Raw genomic sequence first — 27,609 nt, forward strand, 5'->3', positions numbered from 1 at the left:
TTGATTGAGATTTGGGATTTGATGGCGCTTTGTCGACGCTATCATACGATTATCCCTGATTGAGGCCGGTGTGCCAGCTCGAGCATTGATTTGATAGCGATTCGATTGATTCTGACATGTGCTCAGTGGATGGGCATTTGACCTGATACCTCCACGACATACATGCATTGCATATCATATATCATTGTTTAGATATCTGTGGTATATATTGTGGTTGCTTCAGACTGAGCTTTGCTCACCCCAGACGGGGCTGTTGTTGTCTTTGTATGTGGACAATGACAGGTACTCCAGGATATCAGGAGACCGGAGATGGTACTTCTGGAGGGAGTCACAGTTTGAGTTGAGGTTTCGTGGTCTTTCCCAGTATATATGTTATGTATCTATATATACCGGGGTATGTCCCGAGGATATGATTTGTTGTTGTATGAGTTGTTTTAATTATGTGTGGGCATGTTTTATGATGTGAGATGAAATACTATTTTTAGTATTCAAATAGCATATTTTGGGCTCATTGTAAAGAAATTTTAAACTCGTTTTCCGCTGTAATTAATTAACCCTAATCAAATTGTATTGTAATAACGATTAGGAGCTAAGGGCCCCACAGTATTGGTTGTCACATTCCGATGGTCCACCACCATCTCCATCTTTCTGAAAACTGTTGAGTGTGAGAACTGCTTTGGTGCTACCAGACACCGGGGGAGAACATTTGTATGTGGTATAAAACTTTCCCTGTTTACAGCAGTCCGAGTCATTCTCTCGGTTACATTGCCCAGGAGGTGGTTTTTTTCCTTCTATTTTGCCACTTGGTTTGCATCCTTGAAATCTAGCCTCGATGGAAAGAGAAGCAAGGAGAACTAACAGAAGAAGAAGAGCTGCAATTCCCAAGTTCTTCATATCGCTTCTCTATTGCTTTGAATCAGTATCGGGTCACTAGATATTGGGTGTGGATCAGTATATTGGGTGTGGAGTAGGATGAAGTAATCTGTTTATATAAGCTGTTCCCCGTAGAAAACCCGAGAAAGTGTTCAACTCTCAAAACTTATACTTGCCTATGTTTATAAATTAATTTAATTAGCTGCGACTTTGGGGTGATTCTATGATATACCGTGAGAAATACTCCATCTGCGTTTTCTATATAAGATGTTCGCGATAAAATCTTACTTCAAAACAAGTATGTGTTAATATTTTTTTTTGTTTTCAATTGAGACATTCTCCCGAACATTTTGTTCAAATACACGTATTATATATATGTTACTTGAGAATGCCTAAGGCAGGTTAGGCCATGAAATAGAAGAGATCACTAACCTTTAAGATGTCAAATAAAAAAGGTCGGATTTTCTTATCAAACACGGCCGGTGATAGATGAGGGTTTCTTCTCCAAATATTTCATAAACGACGTAAAAGGGTATTGGAAGTGAGGGTTTTTAGCTTATAGTGATGATGATGTATAATTTTGGGTAGTATCACCAAGCCCAGTGATAATGGTATAGCATGTCTAAAAGATCTCATTTTTAATTATATGTTAATACCAAATTATGCCATGTAATTTTTCAAATATTATCCAAGACAAGGAGATTACATATACAGTTTTTATAACTGCTTAGCTAGTATTTGGGGTCTTACACGAACTAGGACAGTAATTGGCAAATCAAGAACTGGTGTAAGATGCAAAAGACAGAATATAGCCAGCCGTCTGCATCACATTTGGAACTCATGCTTCTACGCAGTAGTTCTTGTCTATATTCGATTTCGTTTTCATCTGTAGGGAATGTATATAACTCATATCATATTTGGTGCATTCAAAATATATATTGTAAAAACTGGAGAAACTTTTCATGTAAATCCAATATATATACACGAACATTGGCAAAACTACAATCGCTAAAATTAATGATTCATCAAACGAATAAAATTGAAATGTGGAGATTTTTAAGTTTAACCTTCGGCCCTTTTATGTCGAATAATAACTTTAATTTTTAATGTTCAAGATTTATCATTGCACTTGAGATATAGCAGAATTTTCTCCTTGGGATCGGACTGAGTCTTTATATTTTTTGCGTCGGCCATATTAATTAGTAGTTGAGGGACAACACGTTTTTTATGTTTAAAAAACATGGGGTTGGCATATTTCGTGGGTCAACAAAGGTGGATGAAATTGCATGATGAAATTGTGTGACAATTTCCTTGTTCACACGGTCAAATGACTCTATAAATAGAGCTCCTCTCTTCATTATGAAATCATCCCTTCTTCGAGTTTTCTCTCATCTAATAGCACTTGAGTGCTTAGTTCTATAATATTTGTGAGGTGTTTTGTTCTCATGTATTAAGAGAGTGTGTTCTCTTTGTAAACACAGTGAGTGAGTTGTACACCACAAAATATTATAGTGGAATTCTTTTCATCTTGTCCGTGGTTTTTACCCTAATAATTTTTAGGGTTTTTCCACGTAAATCTCGGTGTCCAGTTTATTCTTTATTTTCGGGTTTATTATCTCAAATTTCCGCAAGTGGGACCAATAAGTGGTATCAGAGCTTTGGTTTAAAATTTCTTAAAATTCTGAGTATGCTCTGTGGTTGCAGCCTAGACTGATCTTCCACATCAGAAAAGCTTTTTTGAGATTTTTTATTTAAGGCGGGATAATTTTGTCCAGTCTACTAAAATTGTTGTAGACATAATGGCAGGCAGGTACGAGATAGCAAAGTTCAATTGAAGCAATTTTATGCTGTGGAAAATAAAGATACAAGCAGTTTTAAGAAAGGAGAATTGCTTGCCGGCTATTGGAGATAGACCGGTGGAGATTACAGATGATGGAAAGTTGAATGAGATGAATGACAACGCTGTTGCCAATCTACACTTGGCTATAGCAGACGAATTTTTGTCAAGTATCTCTGAGATAAAAACAGTCAAAGTTATTTGGGATACTCTGACAAAGATGTACGAGGTCAAGTCGCTACACAACATGATTTTCCTAAAGAAAAGGCTTTATACGCTTCGGATGGCGGAATCCTCATCAATGACCGACCATATCAACACACTAAATACTCTATTTGCCCAACTCACTTCCATGGGACATAAAATAGGAGAAAATGAACGTGCGGAGCTTCTACTTCAAAGTCTACCAGATTCATATGATCAACTTATCATCAACATTACCAACAATATTCTTATGGGCTTTCTAAGATTCGATAATGTCTTAACTGCGGTTCTCGGTGAAGAAAGCCGGCGCAAGAATAAAGAAGATAGGTTGGTAACATCGAAGCAGGCGGAGGCTTTACCGATGATAAGAGGAAGATTTATGGACCGTGACTCCAGTGGGAGCCAAAGACGAGGTAGATCAAAATCGAGAAGTAAGAAGAAAAATATTTATTGCTTTAAATGTGAAGGTAAAGGGCACTTCAAGAAAGAGTGTACGAGTATCGAGAAGAGTTCTCAAGGAAATGTGGCCAGTACTTCAGGCAGTGGTGAAATATTATTCAGCGAAGCAGCAACAGTGGCAGAAGGCAGACACAAATTTTGTGACACATGGATTATGGATTCAGGAGCAACATGGCACATGACGTCTCGGAGAGAATGGTTTGATCATTATGAACCAGTCTCAGGAGGATCTGTATTCATGGGAAATGATCATGCCTTGGCAATCGCTGGGGTCGGTACTATCAAAATTAAAATGTTTGATGGCACCATTCGCACCATACAGGAGGTACGACATGTGAAAGGACTGACGAAAAATCGTTTGTCCTTGGGGCAATTGGATGACATCGAGTGCAAAACTCGGATCGAGAACGGGATCATGAAAATTGTGAAGGGTGCGATTGTGGTAATGAAGGCGGAAAAGATTGCTGCAAATCTGTATGTACTTTTGGGAGAAACAGACAAAGAGGCAGAACTAGCTGTTGCATCAATTGGTTCAGGAGAAGAATTAACAGTGTTGTGGCATAGAAAGCTCGGGCATATGTCAGAACGGGGGTTGAAAATTCTATTAGAACGGAAGCTGCTGCCGGGACTTACAAAAGTGTCACTACCCTTTTGTGAGCATTGTGTTACCAGTAAACAACACAGATTAAAGTTTGGCACTTCTACTGCCAGGAGCAAAAGCATATTGGAGCTGATTCATTCGGATGTTTGGCAAGCACCGGTTGTATCCCTAGGAGGAGCGAGATACTTTGTCTCGTTCATTGATGATTTCTCTAGGAGATGTTGGGTGTATCCAATCAAGAAGAAATCAGATGCTTTCCAGATCTTCAAAGATTTCAAAGCGCGGGTTGAACTTGATTCAGAAAAGAAAATCAAGTGTCTAATGACTGACAATGGAGGAGAATATACCACGTAAATCTCGGTGTCCAGTTTATTCTTTATTTTCGGGTTTATTATCTCAAATTTTCGCAAGTGGGACCAACAATTTGTATATTAAACTCGATATATGTTGGCACGAACATAAACCAAAACATAATTTCCACTATGCATCTGTCCAAATTATATCTAAATCACCCCAGTCCTCTAAAGGCACCCCTAAGGCTCTCCAAACAGCTTGAGAAGCATCAACGATGTTATTATCACATGAGGGCAGATAATCATGAATTTTATCGCACCCCATCGAAGAATTACACTCGTCAACAACCATAGCTATCACACTTCGGCCTTTAGCACTTATAGTAATGTTCTTTAGGCACCTGCTTCCGCTATTGTACCATCCAGTTGATAAAGCAACGACTGGTGTGTGGTCTGAATGATACTTATTATCACATTTTGATGGCTTTCCTCCATCTCCACCTTCTTCGAAACTGTTGAGATTGAGAACTGCCTTCGTACTTCCAGATACAGGAGGCGAACACTCGTAGGTCATGTAATACCTTCCTTTAATGCAGCAGATAGAGTCATCTTCGTGACAGTAATCTGGAGGTGGCGTTTTGCCCTTTATTTTGCCACTCGGCTTGCAAACTTGAAGCCTAGCTTCTAAGAAATGAGGATGAAGGAGTACTATGAAAAGAAAAGATCCTAAGCTCATGTTCTTCATAATTTTATCAGTTCCTTTATTCATTAAAGCTCGAATCTTGAAAATGAATTTGATGAAAACAAGATATATTTCATTTGTTTATATAGAGCTATAACCCAAGAAAATGCCAGGATTGCCATCATTTAAACTTTTGGCTGCTTCTTATATGATCCAATTGAGGTTTCAATGGGACTATATACCTATAATATTTTTGCATCAGCTTTACCTCTACGGTCTTATGTATAGTAAAAAGAAATGGGATTGATTTATGCGATCCGTACCTTGTCGTTGTCTTTGAATCAGGTTTCGGAAATAGGAATTTGTTCCCATTGGACTTTGTTGCGGAAGCCTCTAAGAAATCTATGCAAAACAATTTCTTAAAGTTGTATTTGGATTTGGATTTCAAATGTATTTTTGTATTTTTAAATAAGCATGAACATGAACTTCAAATTCACTCCTTGTATGTTTATATAGAGTTTCATGTTAATTATTATGAATTTCAAGTTCAATTAATAATGAAGTAATTTGAAATCCATTCTATTTTATGTAAATACGTAAAATATGAATTTAAGATTTCATATATTATTTTATTGTTAATAATAAACTTATAATCAAAATCCATGAATAACTCTAATACTGATATATACATTTGTCCTTTTTATTTATTTTGTTTGTGATCGGTAATGAGATGTTACTGTGAGGGAAATACCCAAGTGATAAATCTAATAGTCCGTAATTATTTTATAGGCATTTGCAATATAAACATTTTCTTGTATCGTAATTATGCAGGCTTAAAGAGTCCATTAATAATTCTACCCCAAAAAAAATCCATAAATAAACTTGTGAAGTGAATTGAATTGAATTGAATTGAATGCATCATGAAATTCAAGAAACTTGTACACATTTGATAAACGTGTTGGATTAAATATATAAAATATATATTGGGGTGTGAAGTTTATGAGCTTTCTATATGAGTGAATGAAAGAATGATTGGTTAAACTCTCTCACGCACGCTGACACAGAGGTGCCACCATGGGCCTGATTTGAAGTGATAAAGGCTTGACTTGTGTGCAAGCGTACGAGTGGGACTTGGGTGTGCCGAATGTCGGACCGATCAAAGAAAAATCGTCTAGCTAGTCTATGCCATCTTTTAATTTGCATTTTTTTTTCTCGGAAGAGACTTTTCACATGCCTTTGAGACTTTTCACATAGCCTGACTATTGGTGCTCCATCTACCTGGCTGTTGGCTGCTATTGGCTGCTATCAACGTGTATAAATAGAGGATGTGTCAAGGCCAACTTTACACATATGATATACCTTTACAAGCTTACGTAAAACATTCTGTTATTTGTCAATTTCGCTTACAAAAACGAATGTAGCATATTAGCATATTGTGAACTCGGGAAAATTGTTGCAAATAAGCATTCATATTTCAGAGGCATATGCAGTCCAACAACAACAAAGGAAGAAAAGTACATAACAAAACATAAACATAACGAGAAGTAGAAGCTCAGAAAGACCAACAAGAACCAAGTCTAGGCATCAGACCATGTGATATCCAACTCGCCCCAATTATCTTCTGGAACTCCCAAGGCTTCCCAAACAGCCTTTGACGCATCGACGATGTTATTAGGACATGGAGGCTGATAATCGTGCTCTTTATCACAACCCATTGTAGAATCACACTCATCAACCACCATTGCTGTCACGGTTCTGCCATTAGCACTTATATTTATGTTGTTATGGCATCTGCTGCCTCCACTGTACCATCCGGTCGATAGAGCCACCACCGGGGTGTTGTCAGAGTGGTACTTGTTGTCACATTCCGATGGCCCCCCACCATCTCCGCCTTTCTGAAAACTATTAAGTGTTAGAATGGCCTTCGTGCTTCCAGAGACGGTAGGCGAACACTTGTAGGTCGTGTAGAACTTTCCTTGTTTACAGCAGTCCGAGTCATTTTCTTGGTTACATTGCCCGGGAGGTGGCTTTTTCCCTTCTATTCTGCCGCTTGGCTGGCATCCCTGAAGTCTAGCCTCTATGGAACAAGAAGCAAGAAGTATCAGTAAAATAAGAGTTACTCCTGTGCTTGTATTGTTCATCTTGGTTCTTGATTAATTATCTGCAGAGTTTGGTGAAGGGATCTCCAAATTTGTACTTAACAATGTTGAATACGCCAACACAGTGATCAAGGCTCGTGCAAATTATTTTGAATTATTTTCTGATAGAGTAACGTTTCAAGCACTCCACACTGCGCCACAGCAGCTACGATTTGGACCTATATCTTGGCCCATCGAATATTTATTGATTTCTCATTAGTTCATCTCTACATTTCATTATTGTGTTTGAAATTTCGTTTAGTTTTCACAAAGTAGCTGCCTTGCATCTGATATTTTAATGGGATTTTAAAATTTCAGTTCCATTCAAATCCAAATTAGTAAATTTGCACAAGTTTTTTGTACTTCGAGCACTTTCTTGGAATTTAATTGATCCGATTTTCTGCATCGATATACAGTATTCCAACACAATTTTAAAAGCTAATAAAGAATGAAGATGAAGAATTTGATCATGGTCTCATCTCTTCTGTTACTTTTTCTAGGGGTGATTGCTGATTTAGATGTAATGGTTTTTCGCATTAAAATACGTATTTTCCGATGTATGTTTAATCTAGATCTCCTAGATGTACATCTGGGTGATATACTTCAATTATTAAATTATAAAATTAATTAAAATAAACAAAAAGTTATTAAAATTTTAGAAAAATATTATATTTTGAAATAAAACAAAAAACAAATCATATTTTAAGTATATCTTTTAAGAACACATTTTCTAAGAACACTATATGGCCTAATGATTTCAAATATCAACCATTAATATTAATTTTATAAAACAAGAGAAGACAAATCACAACGATCAATACCATATGTATCATCAATTCCAAATTTCTTACATTCTATATAAATACACTTGGTTCAAAGTAGAGAAACAAATATTTCAGCAATAGATAATACTTTTTTCATGTGTTTTAACGGTTGATTCTGTCTTAATTCTTCACCCAATGACATACAATTTTTTTTTTTTTAATATCCATTGGATCGAGCTTTAGAACAATACCCTTATGCTAGGATCGAATAAATCGTGTATAACAATAAGATGCAAATCAAAAGATAATTAAATTACTGATGCACGCCAAGTAGGCCAGACCCATTTAACCGTGTGCAGCATAGATATCGATATACACGAATGATCAAATAAGACATTCGCTAATGTCCTCCAAAAGCATTAAAAAACCCACACAAATTACACGAAAACATCAAGATTTTGACATAAAAAACCCACCAAAAATTCTTGTCAACCACCATTCACTATCGGTCGCCTAAAGATTCTTAGGACATGCATAATCCTCTCTGAGAAGAACCCCACAAATCAATTCTTTCAAATGCTAAGGGACACACAGCAAGTGTTATTTATTGCTGAGCCATTGTTACCACATAGTACTTGTCTATATTAATTTAGCATCTGAAAATTATGGGCTACTTAAGAAGATGTCGAATAAGACACCATGTTTTGCATAGTGATTAATTGGACTAATATATATGACCAGCTTGGTGTTACCTTATGAACTAGTCAAACTACAGCAACTTGCAAGTAGAACAGTGGAATATGGTTTTATTCTGTTTTCTTGCTGCACGAACTTTGTGTTTGGATTGATCGTATTCTTCAATTGCAACAAACATTTCAAAAAATGCGAGTTTGAAGTTGGTTTTCAGAAGGAAGTACTCCAAGTAATTTGTATCTAAATTTATTATCAAAAAGTTTTTTGGTTTCTCTTAAATCCAACTTTTCTTTTTCTTAAACGTTTTAAAATATATTTTAATATCAAATCCAATCTTAATAATGTATTTGAAAATGTTTTCTTTAAGTAAAATATTTTAAACTAATTTTTTTGAAAACCTTTGCTTTGAGGGGTTCAAATGCTACATAATCTTAATGCAAGAGTTATTAGCCAAACCTTTGAATAGGTCAATGGGTGTGGGGTTGCATGGCTATGGTGAAAGAGGGTGGGTGGTCATTCATTTCTATAAATACGTACCCAACTCGTTCAAGATTCTTCAAATCGAAATCTTGGAAATACCTATCAAGTTCACTAAAATGGAGAAACATTTCATTTGCAGTGTGACTATCCTACTCTTTTTCTGTGTTTTAGCCAAAACGGGAGCTCAGCCTTGCAGACCTAGTGGAGCCCTTAGGGGCAAGAAACCTCCTCCGGGGCAATGTAACTCACAGAACGATTCGGAATGCTGTGTACAAGGAAAACTTTATCCCACATTCAAGTGTTCGGCTCAAGTGACCAATCATACCAAAGCTGTCTTAACACTCAATGGTTTTGGACAAGGTGGTGATGGTGGAGGGCCATCAGAGTGTGACAACAAGTTTCACTCAGACGACACGCCAGTGGTGGCATTGTCCACAGGATGGTTCAACAACCAGAAACGATGCCTTAAACCCATAACCATATTCGGTAATGGAAGGAGAGTTAAGGCTACCGTGGTTGACGAATGTGACTCAACTGTTGGGTGTGATGCTGAGCATGATTTCCAGCCTCCATGTCGTAATAACATTGTTGATGCCTCTAGGGCCGTTTGGAAGGCGTTGGGCGTGCCAGAACGTGATTGGGGGCAGCTGGATATCTTCTGGTCTGATTCTTGATTCTGAAACACATGGAAATTGCTGTTTTATTCAAAAATGTATTGTATTTCCAGCATGTTTGCGTGTGTTTTAGCATTGATGTTGTTTGCAGTGTGTTTTAGCATTGATGTTGTTGTTGTAACACATCTTAATAATGAATCCAAATGATTTAGTTTTCCTGGGCAGATGAAACTTACTGAACATGTAGTGTAATGTTGCTGCGCATTCTGCGACACGACATTACATGCTACACCACAATATCGCTAAACGGAGAAAAAATATCAAACAGGGGGATTTATTCATATTGCGTTTATTTCGTAGATTTAGACAATGGATCCTGGCTTGCTAATTTGGATGTGGGAGATTCCACTCAAATCTCAATCATCAGATGACCTTTAATTTTTGCTGCAATAACTGATAATGTTCAGCATCTAAAATTACAAGTTGATGGTATAGTAACAAGAACATTTTCATGGAATGTCTCCAAAGTATCCAATAGTTGCGATTTTGGGTCAGAAAACTCAGAAGTGCATTAAAAATATCGCCAGTTGGTAATACGAAGAATTTTTGTAACAATCTGTGCATAAATATCCTACAAAAACAGAGTATCCAGAATACTAAATACACAGTGCCAGACTTTCTAAAGCAAAAACGACGTGAAGACCACATGTAAACATATTCACATATTTTATAAACTTCGTATCTTGATAATTAACATAGCCAAACTAAATGGCTAGCAAACTGACAGGTAACGAAAGAAGATAACTCACAGAAGGATGCTATCGGTCCGAGCAGGTAGCCCTCTGAAGAAATTCAACGGGGCAGATGGTAGCTTATGCCAAAACATTGGACGCCTCATAAAATATAATCCAGAAAAGATTATCAACAACCTGAAAGGTATGACGTACACTATAATGGCAGATGCTATGCAGAAAACCATGTGTATGTGTTTATTATATCATAAAACATTACTATAGAAAGAGGACACACTATTGTAAAACCTTTTTTTCCTATAGTTTTTATATTGGAATCAATTCAGTTTTTAAATAAAAACTGACACTATTGTGAAGCAAAGGTAATATGATAATTATTAATCTTAATTTGTAAATAGTTTTAATCCATTTTTAATTTTGTATTTTTTAAATATCCGAAATGAGGGTTTTATTCGAAGTAAAAAATAAATTGGGATACTCAATATCACTAGACTTAAGATGTTTGTATCTTCTATTTCCTACATGTTTGAATTATAATTTGAAGAAAGAATAAATTTTTTAAACCAAATTGTATCTTTTGAGTTGAATGTAATTTTTGGACGATATTTTCAGACTCCGAAAATTTCTTGTATGCGGATTTCAATACAAATTATATAATCAGAGTTGACATGTATCAAATTTTGATGCTTGTCAAATTTTTATTACATGGAGTTGAAACATGTCAACTCTTCAATGGTTTGGGGAGAGAATTTAAAGTCCAAGAGATATATAATTTCTAGAAAATTAAAGAAATTGGTTTTCTGATTTCTTGCTTTAATTATTATTATCCTGCTTACATTAAATGACAATGAATACCAGGGAGTTCTGGTCGAAGAGCCGGATGGTCATTCTCTCGAATAAATTTACTTTGAACCAAGAGATGAAACACGCATATGTGTAGATCTGAATTGAGGCCATAAAGATTTATTTGTTGCTGTTTTGTTTGTTCCAGTACTCATTCTCCCATGCTTCAACTTCTCTTGTTGCCTTGTCTTTTTCATCAATAAAAGCCTTGAGTTCTTGAGGTTCATAAGGTGGAGGCATAGTGCACGGAGATAAATCGCTTGGAGACTTCTCCAATGATTCTTCCATGAATTTCCTCCAATTCCCATCTGCAGAGCACGCCATTGATTCGGAACAAAGCTCCTTCGCATTTGGAGGAATCGTGGGCTTATACTTTAAGAGCTTTGCATATTCATTCAGCAGATGAAACATGTAATCATACACATTCTCCATCTTCAAATCTTCGTGGATGAAACGGCTCCCGGCTTCCCCGATGGCCTTCGCCTGAGAAACATGTAACAAAACAAAGACAAATGCGCACGAAAGTTGTTTATCAAATAACTCATTATATATAGTATGCATTCTAAGGAGATAATCACCTTCTGAGTGTGATTGTTTCCCCATTCAACAGCAGATTTCAAGGACTTGCATTTGTCATTCTCCCTAACTGGCCAATAATGATGCTGAGGGATCATTCCTCTGATGAAGAAATCGTACCAGCGGAGAGTCATTAGCAAAGTTGGGGAATCACAGGCCAAGATATACTTTTCACTCACAGACCATGCCCATCCTTCTACATAGATTTTGTACCTGAAATACAACTAAAAAAAATCATGACATGAATAGCAGAAATTGGACCTTATACCAAATTTGTTTGCTGATTTTAAATTTAATTATATAAATATTTTGAGACTGGACTGGCCTATGGGTGCATTGGTCTCCAAGACTTGATTGTTTGTAGCCTTGCTGGGATTCGGCTATCCAATCCTGAACATAAAGGCGTGCGTTCCAGTCGTTTTGTTGAGTGAGATTGCATCGCATAAGGTCTCTTCTCCATGGGGCAACATGTGGGTTTCCCCTCCAATAGGCATAGGGAACTCTATCCTCCCATTTTGTCCTTTTATTCCCTTCTTTTATCTCCTTCAATACACTTCTCCATGGCTTTATATTTGTCTCTGCCCTGCACGAACATAAATAAATATAAAGCGCACACACTTACAACACGTGAAACAAAAATCCAGCAAAAAGAATCCAGGTCAATTTAACATTGATGCGTGCATATATAAAGATTAGGATACGACTTGCAAAAATCGGTCATTTTTCACATACTAACATGACATCAGACACTCCATGTCAATATTTTTTGGAAATGTAAATCGGAAAACGTGCAAATTAGTGGAATAAGACACAAAACATGGCCAAAAATGTAATTTTTTGGTGAAAATAACAAAACCAAAAAAAATCAATAATTAAAATTAAGAAAAAAGATGTATAAAAAACCATTAAAACTTACATATATATATATACTGCAAAAATAAAGCCAATAATCATGAATAAGATCACATCACGCAACATATAATAAAAACAGGCAAAAACTTGTGTGAGACGGTCACGGGTCGTATTTTGTGAGACGGATCTCTTATTTGGTTATCCATGAAAAAATATTATTTTTTATGCTAAGAGTATTACTATTTATTGTGAATATCGACAGAGTTGACCCGTCTCACAGATAAAGATTCGTGAGACTGTCTCACAAGAGACCTACTCATAAAAAAAATATAAGCTCCAATCAAAGTTGTTGATTTTATTTTTTGCACCTTAGGCCAATTGTATAAAGGAAGGAAGGATATTTAAATTCAAACTTGTCAAATATGTAAATGGATTTTGTTAAAATTTTCTAATAAAATTAGATCCGTGTCTCAGGTGACTTTCCTTAGATGTCAATCTCCATATCTTAATGCACAAGTTAATGTCCATAGGAGTCCTAAAACATTATTGCAGAGGTAAGCAACATTCTACTCAAGGAAAAAAAAAGGTTACCATCCCCAAAATGACCAATCGGGAAACACGATATCCAAGCTCCGCCAATCTGAACAGTACCGGAACAGCGCCGGAGGCTCCGAGCCCGGTGATTGGAAGTGCTTCTCTTGTACGACGGGCCTGTCATCGCTGTCGAACATGATCTCCAAATCCGGTAATCTCCCTGGGTACAACCTCGTCAGCTGCACGATCCCCCATATCGTGAAAAGAGCACGACTCTGGATCGACTTCCTGAACCTTTCCACGTAAACTCTTCCGTCTACTATCACGAGCCTGAAGTGCGCTGTGTTCCGTGCTTTCTCCACCGTTTCACGCGTGATTCCGGTCTGCCTCCAGTGGCGCAAGTCTTGGTGGATCCATCGGAAGTAATCGGGGCAGGTTTGTGGATTTGGTGAGGGATCCTCGGTGAAGTTATTCAAATAAGGGTTTCTTATTAGGGGACATGAATTGGTGTGATTCCATGTGTTGCATTCCAGTGGAAACTCGAAGGTGGTCTTGTTTTTGTTGAATTCCTGAAAGGGTTCTCTAGAAGAATATCCTGTGTGCCCAGCCTGCATACAAGATTCATCTTCTTCAGACAATAATATTAAAAAAAAAAAAGGAGTCAGAATCATGCACACAACTACTCCTCTACTGGAATATATATATGTTAATTTCCCTTTTCAAGATGAAAAATCAAGAAACCACTCCAAAAATCCAATGTACAAATTTAATCACAGATAACAGAAATCATAATTTGATTATAAGTTTTATTTTTTAAAAAAAAAACTCGGGAAGAATGTATTTAAAGAAACTTACTAGTTCAAGCGAGCCAGAGAAAACCAGCGCTGATATTATGAGGAAGAGGAAGGAGAAAACAAGTAGCGCTGTAGCAGCTAAAGTGGACTTCGCCATCGTCTTCTTCGTCTTCAGGGATTTCCACCATTTTTGTAGCAGAAAAGTAGGTCTCAGATCATTGAAAACAGGCCTAAACCAAAGTATCTTCATCGATTTTTCTTCTTCAAATCCACCCATGCTTCACTTTATTTGTTCTTCAAATTCAATTACTTATTACTCAATCACCAAATATGATCATAAACTTGCCTCTGTGTGTATATATATATATGTATGTATTTAATCTAAGATTCCCACGAGAGAGTGGGAGAGGAAAAGGTTGAATTTATAAGCGGGATTTATTAGAGTTCGAATGGGAATACAAATCATAATATTTCTATTAGTTGTCATTACCATAGAAAACTCTGGGGCTATATATTTATTCANCGTTATCTAAATCCACAAAAATAACCTTATCTTATTAGTTTCACTTTAAAACACGATTATCTAGCTAAATAGTGGGACAAATCTAGATTATATCATCAAAGTTTGATATTATATTCCTTTTAATCTTTCTAATTAAATTTTATAATGCCACTAATTGCAACACATATCAATTTTAAGTTGTAATATAAACTTAAATTAATATGTATTTACAGTGGGTATATTATGCAGAAATCGATTATAGAGATGATCACAAGTAAAATACAAAATATATATGACAATAAAATATACATTTTGAAGTGGTGGACTTCCGGGGGAGGTTAGAATTGAGTCAATTGTTAATTTCCTTCACATATAATTTTTCGAACATTAAAGTTGTACTTGGATTGACGGATTTGAGAGGATTTTAATTTCAAATATACGCCTCAAATCCATTTTTTTCAAAAATTATAATGAAAGACTTGAAATCTCTTAGGTAATTATATAAGCATTTTTTTTTGTTCAATATCAAATTCATTCTTCAAGATAGTTATTTCAAATCCATGCATTTGAAATCTACCTTACAAATCAAATTCAATTAATCCAAACGGAATTTAAGATTAATCTATTCAAATAGAGCATTAGAGCATTATATTGAATCCAGTAATATTTAAAGTGCTCATCCAAGAAAGGATATTATAGTAATTTTGAAACGTTTAAAAACTTTATAATAAAAATGAACCTTGCTTTTAAGGTACATATTTTTTTTTAAAGGTACATAATTAATATAGTAAAGTTAGTGAATATTGTAAACATAATTGGATCAGATTATCATGTGAACCTAAATTTCTGGGTTGACATTTTTTTTATAAGGATATATTTGCCATGCATATACCCAAATCGAGGCGTGCATAGAGCCCATCGACCAATGTCGAATGGAGATTTATATATGCTTGTAAGGTTGTATTTTCAATTGAAAGAATATAAACTTTTTTGGTAATATTGTTAAAATAAAAGTTTTTTTAGCATTTTTGTTTTTTTATTGATTCTTTTGTGATTATGGTCTTCTATATTGTCAAATTTCAGTATAAGTCTTGTATCTTTCAATTTTTGGCAATTTTAACTTTTTTTACCACGAGTATTGATGTGATATTGTACAAGTCAACGTCATGTTGGTGTTACATGTGTGTCACGTCAAAAAAATATCTAATTAAAATTCTATATAAATCAAAGAAAGTAGACTAAAACTGAAATTTGATAACATAGATAATAAAAATCATAAAAATATAAATATTTAGACCAAAAAAGATACTTCGTTCCCCGAAACCTCCTCTATTATATTTTAATATTTTCACGATTCCACGTTAGATAATTAAAAAGATATTTTANACTGCCTAGCGCAACTTACGGACAAGAGGTATGCCTATATCTGATTTGTGTTTGATGCGTAATTCGCATTTTGAAAATGGTTGGCATCTCTTCACTGTGTGTGAGTTTGCAAGTGCTTGTTGGCTTAACCACGTGAGGTGGAGTTAACCGAGGTGTTGATCTTGCTGAATCGTTCACTGAATGGGCCTTTATGATGATTTCTAAGCTTAGTGAGGCCGAGGTGGGTAAGTTTGTAGTGGTGCATGCTTTGAGAAATATGGAAGCAACGTGACCAGGGGCGGAGCTAGGATTTAAAATTACCTGGGGCTGGCTTCGTCTCACACTATGTTTAATAAAATAAATAATTAACTAAAACATTTAAAATAAAATATATATAAATATTGACTTCATAAAAAACATAAAACAAGAGAATTTAATACCTTCAAAAACATGGAGCTAAAACACTACTGAAGTTGTGCACTTCGATTTTTCTTAGAATAAAACCCATTAATTATTAAATCGTTATCAATTTTTTCAACCAAATCCCATCCGATGTAAATTACCATAGAATTTCCGAAAAACTATGCTTGATTCACATAAAAAATTTGCGCTTTATTTTTCTCAAAATCAATTCTTGTAAACATACACTAGTTCATACTAAAAAAAATTAAAATTCTATAAAATTTTTAGTATTAATAGAAATTATATAAAGATATAATAAAATATGTAGTTACTGCATAATTGTATTATTATATTAGCTAAATTTAATATATTTGTGTGTTATTGTAAATATAGCCTAAAAATATATTTGGAACTTAAAGCTAATTTTAAAAATCAACTTACATTAAGTTTTTCAACATGTTGAGTAAAATACGAGCGAAAGTCAAAAGAGATTATACGTGTTTACAAAAAATCATTTTAAAAAATTACTCATAGTTAACAAAAAATCTTCAAATTTGCATAAATAAAATAAACTTAACAAAGCACAAAAATAAAGAAAAAAAATACAGAAAAGTCAAGAAAAAAATATAATAAAATTTTAGGTGGGGCTGAAGCCCACCCTAGCCCAAGGGTGGCTCCGCCCCTGAACGTGACGACGAATTTTGGAAGCAGACCCATACAAATGCTACGGCAACAGTGCACCATGCCATCCATGTGCTCTATGAGTGGCTAGCTTTTAAAGTTCATGGGGGAAGATCTGGTGGGCATCATGATGATCCATCTTCTTGTTTATTATGGCACATTCCTCCTCAAAAAAATTTCAAAAATGTATCACAGATGTTGCGCTGAATTTTGAAGAGAATGCTACCTCTGTTGGAGTAGTACTGTTTCTTCGGGATGAAGTGGGCCGGGTGACTTTATTGCTGGCATAACTATCGTTATCCCCAGTATACACGTTGTTAAGGAATCTGAAGCCATTGGAAGCTATATTATGGATACATCAAATGGGTTTGAATATGGTTCAGGTGATCTCACGATCTCCCTCTCTTCCCCTACGTCCTTTGGTCATAGAATCGAGTCTCCGAAGTAATAAAAAAGAAAGATTTCTACTTTATTATTATTTTTTTTTAATGAAGTAACTCTATCAAAAGAGATAAAAAGAATTACAAATACAAGTACACTGATCATCCCCAAAAGATACACATAAAATGGAAACAATGCATTAATCTACATACGTCAAACTAGAAAACAAATCAGAAGAAGGTAAACATCAAAGTGTGAATCTGAATCTTCCTTATTATCCCTTCAACATACGGTTTTTCAGCTTCAAACATTACTTAACATAAAATTAGCCAAGTGTTCACGTCTGGTCTAATGAAATGATGCCCTGGTATATATCATCAGACAAGAACAGATTATGAAATTTTAGATTTTTGTTAAAAGTTATTTAAGATATTTTATGTCAAGTCAAATGAGATAGAATCTTCACACTATCATTTAATTACATCAGTGGTTACAATAAATATAATTCGTTACTCTTATTTAATACCTAATATATATATATATTTATTTATTTATTTATTTATTTATCTTTATAAAAATAAAAATAAAAAAAAGTGTTTCTCCCAATCTTTTACACATATTTCTTTAATTATCTTCTGAAATCCACTTACTGTTGCAATTTTTTGCCGACATAAATTGCCAGGTTGTCTGGACTAACTTGCAAGATTATCATTTTTAATTTGTAGGAAGCAAAACCAAATACTTTTAATTGCAATACTAGTGATCCTTGACATGCGTTTACAATAATTAATTTTTTTTTAAATCTGAAATCTATATATTTTGTTAAAATTAAAAATATTCAATATTAAAGACATGGAGTTATTATATAGGGGAAGTTGGTGAAAAATCCCCAATCAAAACATTTATTTGGGTTCACTCCCTACCCACAAAATTGTGGTACTATGTCATACAAATTGTGGTACACTTCATGTGGAAATGTGGTACACTTCATGTGGAAATGTGGTACTAAAAAAGTACCCAGGGACTGAACACAAAAAAAAACGGCGGCTGGAGAGTAAAGTCCAATTTCCCTTATTATATACCATTGTTATTTTTAGTTAAAATACCTGTTAAAAATTTACGTTGACCAAACAACATAGTAAACCTGTAGGCGTGAAGGCAATTATATTCTACATTCGTACCAGCACATCTTCCCTGCACCGCAGCTCTTGAGCCCCAATTCGGGAAAATTTAAATACTGTATAAATAATTGATATTTATGATACGTATATGAAAGTTTCAATAAACGATTAAACCATGATACTCTCCATGCACCCTCAAAGTAGAGAATCACACCCCTTTGAGACTCTCGCAATCTACTGCATATACACGTTAGATACGCTGCTTTTTCTTTATCCTCCATTTTATAAAGTTCTGTCTATATATATATACACATAGATTAATAGATATAACAGATCATACAAATCTGTGTGTGTATAGATATATAGATGGCAAGTGGAGTGGCTGAGGGAGGTATTTCTGGGAATCCTGAAGCGGCAGCGATTGAGAAGCCGAACCATCCCGTTGTTGAAGGTAAGCCGGCTGTCTTTGCGTACGCCACCGCATGACGACGGCTCCACCAGTAGCTGTATGAAATTTATTTGATAACTTTTCGGTGATCTGAGAGATTAACGTCTGTTTCCATACTTTAAATTTGTTCAGAGTTTGTTCAAGGACCTGTTGCTAAGCAAGTTTCGAATGGTTCGCTCGACAGAGGTAGGCATTCAAACGCATTACATCTGAAGTTTGACGATCGAAAAAGATCTTTCGACATTACGAAAGTTCAGAAAGATGCAAATTTTTACTCTGTAATTTTTTTTAATCAAAATATATATTTAAGTTGTGATAAAATTATGATTTTTATGAGAAATTCCACGGATGAAGGCAAAAATTTTGACAGATATAGCGCTAGCAAAGCTTGAAGACGAAAAGAGATTTTCTAATATCAAGGCATGGGAGGAAAACGAAAAAGCCAAAGTAGACAACAAGTAAGGCTCTGAGTAAAAGTCGTTTATACGCGCTCAGATCCACAAAATCTCTCCTTATTTCCTGAAAAATTTGCTATCATATGATAAATAAAGAAAAGATTATTCTTTTACAGCGCTCAGAAGAAAATGTCTGAGGTAGCTTCTTGGGAAAACACGAAGAAGGCATCTCTTGATGCCCAATTGAGAAAACTCGAGGTGGGTATCTTTGAAATTCTGATCCATTGCATTGGCATAGTACTAGATAATAAGGGATGCCTCTCGTGTATCTTTTGAAGTTTCTTGCATATGGTATTAGTTGAAAATTGGTTGATATCAAGTTAAAGCATAACACGAGCCCAGAAACTAGGGTAACGAAATGAGTGGACAGTATTAATTTATATTAGTTACTATGCACAGCATACAATATTTTTTATTATTATCGATGGACTAAAGTTAAATTTGACAAATTATGGAAGGACTAAATTGATATTTGAATTGTTGAAATAAAAATAAAAGTGTGTGTTGAAATTAAAAAAAAAACAAAAAACAAAAGTGTAATATTAATATCATATAATGGTAAAATTAGAAAAAAAAAATTGATGTCCTCTCTAAGTAGTTATTATCATGTCCTCGAACTTAATATAATAGTATAGATATGAACAGCCGGTATGGATTTTTGACATTTCCTAATGTGATACCTTACTAGTTTGCAGTAATGTGCTCATCTGGTAAAAGTATAGTGAAATGGGCATCGGATTTTCAGAGTATTAATTAGAACTCAAAAGTTGGCAGGAAAAGTTGGAGAAGAAGAAAGCTGAGTGCGCAGAAAGAGTGAAAAACAAGGTAGCATTACTTCATAAGCAGGCAGAGGAAAAGAAAGCCGTGGTTGAAGCAAAGCGCGGAGAAGAAATACTCAAAGCCGAGGAAATGGCAGCTAAATATCGCGTGACCGGGCACACTCCTAGGAAAGCTTTTGGATGCTTCTCAGCTTAAATATTGCCAGACACATTTATGGATACAGAAATTTGTTTGGTTTCTTTTTTTCGAAAAAGAAAAAAATGTGATTCTACTGTTTATTAAGAAAGTGGCCTTGTTTGGATTCTCGAGGGATGTTGATGTCTTATAGTTGTACTTCTACTTAAGGCTTGTGAAGAAACAACTTCGGTGTCAGAAGTTGTATGGACTGTATCTCTCTGATCGCCTAGATCAAATGAAAAACTTCAGCTTCACGAACATGAGATAATGAATTATATATTATATACATATAATATGATAATTTATACTCGAATTTATTAAAAAAAAACATTAGCTAAACTACATGCTTATCGCAGGTGGATTCAAATAAAAATCGTTAAAAAGTTTGATATATGACCTTTTACGAATGTTACCAAGGAGGGTAAAAATTACTGTCAAATTAGAAAATAAAAAATTGATCACTTTTCACCACTCTCCATTATTAAATCATGCAGATTGATTTAACTCAATCCAACATAAACAAAGAAAAAGCCTCGGTTCTTTAACAATAAGTGGATGCCATGAAATGTCCACTACTCGGGCATCTTTTACTATGAAAGGGTAATGAGATGCACAACACATTTGAAATTCTGGCATCATCTGCCTTGCGAGTCAAATACAAAGTCTTTTATGACCAAGAGCATGATTTCATACAACCCTTGACCATAAACAAGGGTAAGATTTGTACGGCGACCATAATTCTGTAACAGAAAAGACGACGGTTAAAATAGGGAGGAAACAAATGTTGCCGAATTACTATTCCAATGCCGAGGTATCTAAAGAACAAAGATTTCAAAACAAAGAAGGAAACAAATAGTTGAACATACACATATACACAGCTCTTCCGGTGAACCAAACATTTATGTGAATCAATACGTGTAGGTAGCACAACTCACCAGTGTAGCAACTCCCGACCATGAAGCAACTAGCCCATACCACAGATCATTGGCAGTAGATAGCTTGATCTATATGCGGAGGGATCTGCTTAATCTCGGTTCCTAGTTCTTGTTCAATCCTATACCTGAAAGATCGAGACATGTCTAGGTCAGAAAGATATCTAAAATGGAAACTCTATCCATATGCAGGAATGAAATCTTACAAATTGAAGCGATCCTCATAGGTGATCAGATTCACCGCTAACCCAAGGTGTCCAAACCGTCCTGATCGACCAACCTACATGTAACATGAATGTTTATGAGGAAATGGTGCCTTGAGCATGAAAAAAAACATCGACCAAAAAACCCAAGCGTGTACCCTGTGTAAATATGTTTCTGAGTTCTTGGGAAAATCAAAATTAATTACTACGTTGACGGCTTGAATGTCTATCCCTCTCGTAAATAAGTCTGCAATTTGATCACAAGAATGAAAAAACAATGTAATCATGGATGGGAGACAAAAAAGCATTGGAATGAAATTAGAACCATGAACAAACTTGATATAGCACTCCACACAATTAAACAATAGAAACAAGAAATTACTAGAAAAGCTATATTGCAGTCCAGAGGAAGGATAGTTGGAAGAAAAGAATCCATGGTCATAGGGTGGTGTAAGGCATGTTAGGTTTACTACCAATTAAAAAAAAACAAAGTTCAAATTAAACAATATGAAAATAATTAATTCACAAACTGTACCACCCTGTGAAATAGATTTCACTTCCTCACCCCAATCCAATTGTAGCACCTTTTCCCAAATGAGAAGATCATCAGATATAACGCATCAGATCAAAAATTAAAAACCAACAATTAACACAAAGTTCTGATAAGTATAAAAGTGTACTGTTTACCGCAAATTGGTATAAAAATGACCACTCAATAAACCACCACCAGAATGCTTTAGCTACGCATATGGTTTATCTACCCCAAGACAAAAACAACAAAAAACAAAAAACAAAAAACTGAAACATGGTCATGGTAATACTAAAGAGCATACCAGTGCAAACAAGATTCCTACAGGCACCATTGCGGAAGTCATGAAATACTCTGTTCCGATGATCTTGAAGCATCTTAGCATGAATATAGAAGCAAGAATAGCCAAGCTCTGTAATTTTCTTAGCAAGAAGTTCTACACGATTCACAGAATTGCAAAAAATAATAGATTGGTTTATTTGAAGCTGCAACAGAAAGACAACAAATCTGTTAAAGAGCGTCTGGATGGAGAAGTCTGCTAGTTTGGATACAAAAGCACTAGGATATATTTTTTTTCAAAAAAAAAATCAGATATAAATTTGTTCTTGGATAGATTAGTGAAAAAATATTTTTTTCCCTAATTGAAAAAGAAGCTGAAGGGAAAACCTAAAAATCATATTTGTGGACATTATATATAAAAGCACTTAAAAATGCCAAAACCTAAAATCCAGAAAATGCGGTCTCGAGACTTCTGCTCGTACGTAATCATTAAAAAAACTTAATTATAATTATCATATCTTAAAATAAAAATTCTTGTGCTATAAAGAAAGACTTAAAAATCATGATTACTAAAGTTTCACTTTTTAAAATAAGTGCTCCTCACCCAAACTTTTCCTTAGTAAAAAAACTAAATGACCAGAAAAGGCAAAGCAAATGCACTGTGGTAAATATATGCTTAATCTTGTAAACCTTCGAAAATAGAGTATTGAGGCAGTGAACTTTCTGTCTTTCTTCCACAAAAGCATAATACTGAGTTATACCCTTGAGAGTAAGCTCGTCCATAAGGTTGATAATGTAAGGCCTTTTCAGGTACCTGTCCTTAAAATCTTTCACCGTAACAGGAAATGTAGCAGAAAACATGAGAATTTGACGATTTGAAGGCAAAAAGCCAATCAACTGCTCAATAGAAGGTTGAAACTCAGGTGACAAAAGCTTATCAGCCTGAAATATATCAGAACAAAGAGGATAAGATCAAACCGTTACCAACCCACTTTCTAACACATCTGGAACATCATAGCTGCATTACTTCCAAAATTGAAAAAAAAAAGGAGGAATAGGAAACACAGAAATTTATTATTTTTTTTAAAAGAATTGCACGATCTCATAGAAAGCCAAAAACAGGAACCAACATCATCAATTAACTTCCCACCACCAGGAATGGGAGAAGTTCTGAAAAGGAACGTCAATCTAATGTAGGTAGCATCACTGCCATTCCAATTTCCCCACACTCAATATATATACGCAATTTAACAAAGTTGGATACAAGTATAATGTACATGCCAACCTCTAATTCCAAGGCCCATAAGATGTGAAAAAGAGGATAGACCACGTGAAGCTAAGAAAAAGGAATGAAAACAAAGTTGGATACAAGTATAATGTAATACATATCACACACTATGCATCAAAATGGTTTCAATTGTTAATCAACTGTAATGTATACATATCACACACTATGCATCAAAATGGTTTCAATTGTTAATCAACTGCAACCAAAACATGTTGGCACTGGCAGTCCATACCTCATCCATTGCTAGGATAGCACAATCTTTCAAAATGCAAATACCCTTTCTTGCAAGATCAAGGATTCTTCCAGGAGTCCCAACAAGTAGATGAACTGGTTGATAAAGCCGCATTATGTCATCTTTTAAGCTTGTTCCACCAGTAGTTACCATGACTTGAATTTTTAAATGCTTCCCAAGTTCTTTGCAAACTTGGGATGTTTGAAGAGCCAATTCTCTGGTCGGTACTAGAATAACAACTGCAAAGATGCTCATATGTAAAACACCACAAAAAATGACTGGACACTGCAAATATCTCCGTAACAGACACCCAAATGTACGTCCACGGAGACAATGCCGACAGACCGATATGGACCATTCAAAATGGATATAAGAGAAGAAACAACATAAATGCATATATATCTAAAATAAAATAGTTTGCAAGACAAATAACCCTTATGATTGATCTAAAAGTATCACGGATTAAAACTAAAGTGATCACGTATCATACTACCTACAATCTTAGAAAGTCTTTCCATATATCGTGTAACGAAAAAATCAGGTTACTTTCTCAAAAGGAAATTTAAAATGTACAACAGCATATTTGACTTAACCTCAGTTTCAGCTCTCACAATCCAAAGGTCCAGCTACCATAAGCCAAATACAAGGTCCTAGTTCCCTTAAAAGGTACATCCAAAGAGACCCAAGATGATAAAAGGTGAGGATAACCAAATAGATATACTGGACCTTGAATAGCATTTTTATCTTGATCAATTTTTTCCAAGGCAGGAATGCAAAAGGCAGCAGTTTTTCCAGTTCCATTTTTTGCCCTAGCTAAGATATCACTTCCAGTTAGAGCAATCGGTATGCTCTCCTCTTGGATTGGGGATGGCCTCTCAAAACCCTTCTCATATATACCCATAAGAAGTTCACGCTTCAAAAAGTAGTCTTCAAATTCATTTCCTTTTGTAGCTGTAACATCCTAAAAGACAAACAAATAGCAATCAGGAATTTGTACCTATCAATATGCATACATACAAAAAAACCAGACAAAATGCCAATGAATGCTGAAGAACAATAAACTTCCTGTCTAACAACACAACAGTCCCAAAAAAAAATACCAAAAAATCAACCTAGAAGGGTGTCCACAAAAAAAAAGTACTCTATAATCAACTTCAGAGACTACTCATCCAAAAGTCCAGGGCTACCAAACTGCAGACTAAAGTTACTCAAGTACATACTTTGGTTAAGAAAGAGATAGGCTTCAGTTATTTTCAGTAATATAGTAGCTCTAGATGACAAACAAGGGTCTTAGGGTTTCACGGAGCAGATTAACAATCAACTCAGCCAAAACACATAACAAAAGTATTTCCCTACGCTAGCTTAACCTCACAACAAGGCTGGCTTAAAAAGTTAGTGATTGAGCAGAAGCCTACATGAATATCCACTAACATAATTATTAGACAATGTTTCAAGTGCTTGTTGACTGATTTTATTCAGTAGTGACGAGTCAAATTTTCCTAGTATAAAATAATATAGTGATCAACTTAAGACCGTGATAATGGAAAATTTTCAAAGTATTTCCTCAACAAAGCATACAAGATAAAACGATAAAATTGACTTTGTAGATAAAAATTAAAAACAATGAAATCGACTTTGAATGGACACTCTACAGTAACAAGCATCGTCAAAAAATATTACCTCAGTTCTGAAACGGGTGTCCTGAGGCGGTAACTTTAAGCTTGCTTTCCAATCTTGAGCACTAGTCAAGAAGAAAAGCAATAGAAAGTAGATATTTGTGTTAATTATGATAAATCATAGACTATTAGGATGATAGATAAGTGAATGATACATGCCAATGCAAGAAATGCGTGCGTGCGTGTTTGTGTTTGTGTGTGTGTTAAAACAAAATTTCTTGTACAGAATTTGGTGAGCTAGGAGTTATTCAGGAAAAGGTCTTCCCAAAAACACGTTGGCATCATGCAGGAACAAAGAAAAACAGATCCGAGACAAACCACGAGACTTGTACCTCAACGAGACCGACAAAAACGGGAAAAAGACAAAAACTTCAATGCAGTTTCATGTGCAGCAATCAATTCATAACCGCAATCTGATCTAATTAGACCTTCTGACACACTAGAACAACATTTACCGGTATTACGGTTCTAAAGATCAACACTTTCATTAGGAAACATTAATTCAGCCAGCCACAGTTGGAAAGATTTGAGTATTTGGTCCCATCATATTGTTTTAAAGTAACACTATACCTAAAGATTAGATTGGTTTATTTTTTTCTCGTAAATTCAAATGCCTAAACTCCAGCTCATAGATAGCGTAGTCAATTCAATTATCACCCGGTGAAATACAAAGATCTTTAACTTTAAGATCCAATTCACACTAATTATTCGTTATAAAGACAAAAAACGGACGTGTCGAAGCCTTTAAGAGGAATTAAGACCAACAACAAATTTATCAATTAAACACATCGTGAGAAAAGAAATTAATACAGTTTGAAGTTCAAAAAAAAAAACGAACAAGTGACTACGACGATATTCACCTCGAATCTACGGCTTCAGATTGCACAGTTTTCTCAACCTCGTCGATAGTTCCATCAGCTGGCGTTAGCTGAGTTCTTGGTAGCCATTGTTGTGGCTGAGGGTTTTGAAACAACTGATTATTATTCGGAGCTGGACCACGCTGTACGTACTGCTGAGCTGGGTTTCTCGGCTGAAAACCAGGGTGCAGCCCCGCATTTGAATGCATTCCGCCACCTCGGCCGCCACCCATCCCTGGCGGCGGATATCTCGCTCTCGAATTCATCACAAAGCCCTAAATACAAACACTCGATCGAAGTTTACACCCAAAAAATATTTGTGCTAATCTCCAACGTGTATATCTGTACAAAACAATATATAATCCTAAAGCTACAACCTGGATGCTGCTGCGGAATACTTGAATTTTTTTGTGTTGGAATAGTTAAAAGGGGAGTGTGATTTGCTGCATTTAGGGGAAAGAGTGCACCATTACGTAATTTACCAGAATTTGTGGGTCTGTTTTGAGATTGTCTGGATTTGTGGCTTTTTTCTAAAATGTACATGTAAAATGGCCATAATAATGATAATAATTTGTATTACGTCATTTTTATGACAAGAAGAAAATACTCTTTCTTAAAAAATTAATATTTGTTGTTCAATTTAAGAAACTTAACAAATTTGATTTACAGACAAAAAAGACTTGAAATTAGGGTGAACCCATAGTGGTGTTACTCAAATTATCAAATTAGGGTGAAAATACACACACACATACANCAAAAATGTTACAGAGGATCTTTACTGTTCTAGATTTACCTTATATGTGATATTTAAGATATGATCAAGTACGGTAGGTCTGTTTGGATGTCGAGCAATGTTTAGACGTTGGATGGGAGTCAAATGTGTGTATAAATCCTTAAGAGCCTGGAAAAATGCTTAAAAATCTAAAACTTGGAACAATATGAACATCAGCCAAGCTGTGATGAAGAAAATGTTGAAGCGAATCGAAAAACAGCATACATTTTTCAGCAATAATCTGTTCAAGAAATTTAAGAAAACCTAGAAAACATTGACACTTCACATGTTGCTGTCATTATGAGAGAGATATCACATAGAGGTTAGTTGTCTTGGTTTCAATATATAGATTTCAGTATTGAGTTAATGTCAGCTTGCTCACGCTATAGAGGGTAGTTGTCTTGGTTTAGTTTGAGATTGATGAAGTTGCTGACATTATGAGAGAGATATGACATTGCTGCTCACAATGACTCTGATACCAAGAATAATTTGAGAAATACACGATGTATTGCTTTTCAATATTCAACGTGAACTACTAAT

The 27,609-nt window shown here is 35.2% G+C and overlaps 6 protein-coding genes across 7 annotated transcripts; 2 read left to right on the forward strand and 4 right to left on the reverse strand.

Annotated features, from left to right (window-relative positions):
* Positions 1-4,454: 4,454 nt before the first annotated feature.
* LOC140972081 (putative ripening-related protein 1) lies at positions 4,455-5,108 on the reverse strand. The gene has a single exon (XM_073434551.1). It carries the CDS (start codon positions 5,034-5,036, stop codon positions 4,455-4,457), a length of 582 nt encoding a protein of 193 aa, XP_073290652.1. The 5' UTR covers positions 5,037-5,108.
* A 1,326-nt stretch (positions 5,109-6,434) lies between these two features.
* Positions 6,435-7,180, reverse strand: LOC140972743 (kiwellin-1-like). The gene has a single exon (XM_073435133.1). The coding sequence runs from the start codon at positions 7,088-7,090 to the stop codon at positions 6,527-6,529; it is 564 nt and encodes a 187-aa protein (XP_073291234.1). The 5' UTR covers positions 7,091-7,180; the 3' UTR covers positions 6,435-6,526.
* A 1,871-nt stretch (positions 7,181-9,051) lies between these two features.
* Positions 9,052-9,850, forward strand: LOC140972744 (kiwellin-1-like). The gene has a single exon (XM_073435134.1). It carries the CDS (start codon positions 9,141-9,143, stop codon positions 9,696-9,698), a length of 558 nt encoding a protein of 185 aa, XP_073291235.1. The 5' UTR covers positions 9,052-9,140; the 3' UTR covers positions 9,699-9,850.
* Positions 9,851-11,144: 1,294 nt separating this feature from the next.
* On the reverse strand, positions 11,145-14,402 carry LOC140972007 (uncharacterized). Its single transcript, XM_073434479.1, has 5 exons — positions 14,051-14,402; positions 13,253-13,803; positions 12,135-12,392; positions 11,812-12,022; positions 11,145-11,716 (listed from the first exon to the last, which is right to left on the reverse strand). The coding sequence occupies exons 1-5, from the start codon at positions 14,264-14,266 to the stop codon at positions 11,354-11,356; spliced, it is 1,599 nt and encodes a 532-aa protein (XP_073290580.1). The 5' UTR covers positions 14,267-14,402; the 3' UTR covers positions 11,145-11,353.
* A 4,314-nt stretch (positions 14,403-18,716) lies between these two features.
* On the forward strand, positions 18,717-20,561 carry LOC140972745 (remorin-like). 2 transcript variants are annotated; one of them, XM_073435136.1, is made up of 5 exons: positions 18,717-18,892; positions 19,022-19,075; positions 19,260-19,347; positions 19,461-19,542; positions 20,040-20,278. In XM_073435136.1, the coding sequence occupies exons 1-5, from the start codon at positions 18,808-18,810 to the stop codon at positions 20,040-20,042; spliced, it is 312 nt and encodes a 103-aa protein (XP_073291237.1). In that variant the 5' UTR covers positions 18,717-18,807; the 3' UTR covers positions 20,043-20,278. The 2 variants fall into 2 exon arrangements, with proteins under 2 accessions (XP_073291237.1, XP_073291236.1); XM_073435135.1 differs by having other exon boundaries at positions 18,721-18,892; positions 20,119-20,561.
* Positions 20,562-20,631: 70 nt separating this feature from the next.
* On the reverse strand, positions 20,632-26,765 carry LOC140972746 (DEAD-box ATP-dependent RNA helicase 8-like). Its single transcript, XM_073435137.1, has 10 exons — positions 26,301-26,765; positions 25,445-25,505; positions 24,491-24,725; positions 23,765-24,003; positions 22,935-23,186; positions 22,270-22,450; positions 21,595-21,683; positions 21,440-21,513; positions 21,237-21,361; positions 20,632-21,041 (listed from the first exon to the last, which is right to left on the reverse strand). The coding sequence occupies exons 1-9, from the start codon at positions 26,561-26,563 to the stop codon at positions 21,283-21,285; spliced, it is 1,473 nt and encodes a 490-aa protein (XP_073291238.1). The 5' UTR covers positions 26,564-26,765; the 3' UTR covers positions 20,632-21,041; positions 21,237-21,282.
* Between the last annotated feature and the right edge of the window lie 844 nt (positions 26,766-27,609).

Source organism: Primulina huaijiensis, chromosome 3, assembly GCF_012295235.1.
Source record: "Primulina huaijiensis isolate GDHJ02 chromosome 3, ASM1229523v2, whole genome shotgun sequence".
Classification (NCBI taxonomy): domain Eukaryota; kingdom Viridiplantae; phylum Streptophyta; class Magnoliopsida; order Lamiales; family Gesneriaceae; genus Primulina; species Primulina huaijiensis.

Coding starts and splice junctions, on each gene's coding strand:
- LOC140972081 (XM_073434551.1), bottom strand. CDS start 5,036: ATGAATAAAGGAACTGATAAAATTATGAAGAACATGAGCTTAGGATCT.
- LOC140972743 (XM_073435133.1), bottom strand. CDS start 7,090: ATGAACAATACAAGCACAGGAGTAACTCTTATTTTACTGATACTTCTT.
- LOC140972744 (XM_073435134.1), top strand. CDS start 9,141: ATGGAGAAACATTTCATTTGCAGTGTGACTATCCTACTCTTTTTCTGT.
- LOC140972007 (XM_073434479.1), bottom strand. CDS start 14,266: ATGGGTGGATTTGAAGAAGAAAAATCGATGAAGATACTTTGGTTTAGG. Junction 12,023..12,134: donor GGAGACCAATGCACCCATAG/GCCAGTCCAGTC, acceptor GTTGTATTTCAG/GTACAAAATCTATGTAGAAG. Junction 11,717..11,811: donor GAAACAATCACACTCAGAAG/GTGATTATCTCC, acceptor CATGTTTCTCAG/GCGAAGGCCATCGGGGAAGC.
- LOC140972745 (XM_073435135.1), top strand. CDS start 18,808: ATGGCAAGTGGAGTGGCTGAGGGAGGTATTTCTGGGAATCCTGAAGCG. Junction 19,076..19,259: donor GAATGGTTCGCTCGACAGAG/GTAGGCATTCAA, acceptor AAATTTTGACAG/ATATAGCGCTAGCAAAGCTT. Junction 19,543..20,118: donor CCCAATTGAGAAAACTCGAG/GTGGGTATCTTT, acceptor AAAAGTTGGCAG/GAAAAGTTGGAGAAGAAGAA.
- LOC140972746 (XM_073435137.1), bottom strand. CDS start 26,563: ATGAATTCGAGAGCGAGATATCCGCCGCCAGGGATGGGTGGCGGCCGA. Junction 23,187..23,764: donor CTATCCTAGCAATGGATGAG/GTATGGACTGCC, acceptor GATATATTTCAG/GCTGATAAGCTTTTGTCACC. Junction 21,362..21,439: donor TATGAGGATCGCTTCAATTT/GTAAGATTTCAT, acceptor TCGATCTTTCAG/GTATAGGATTGAACAAGAAC.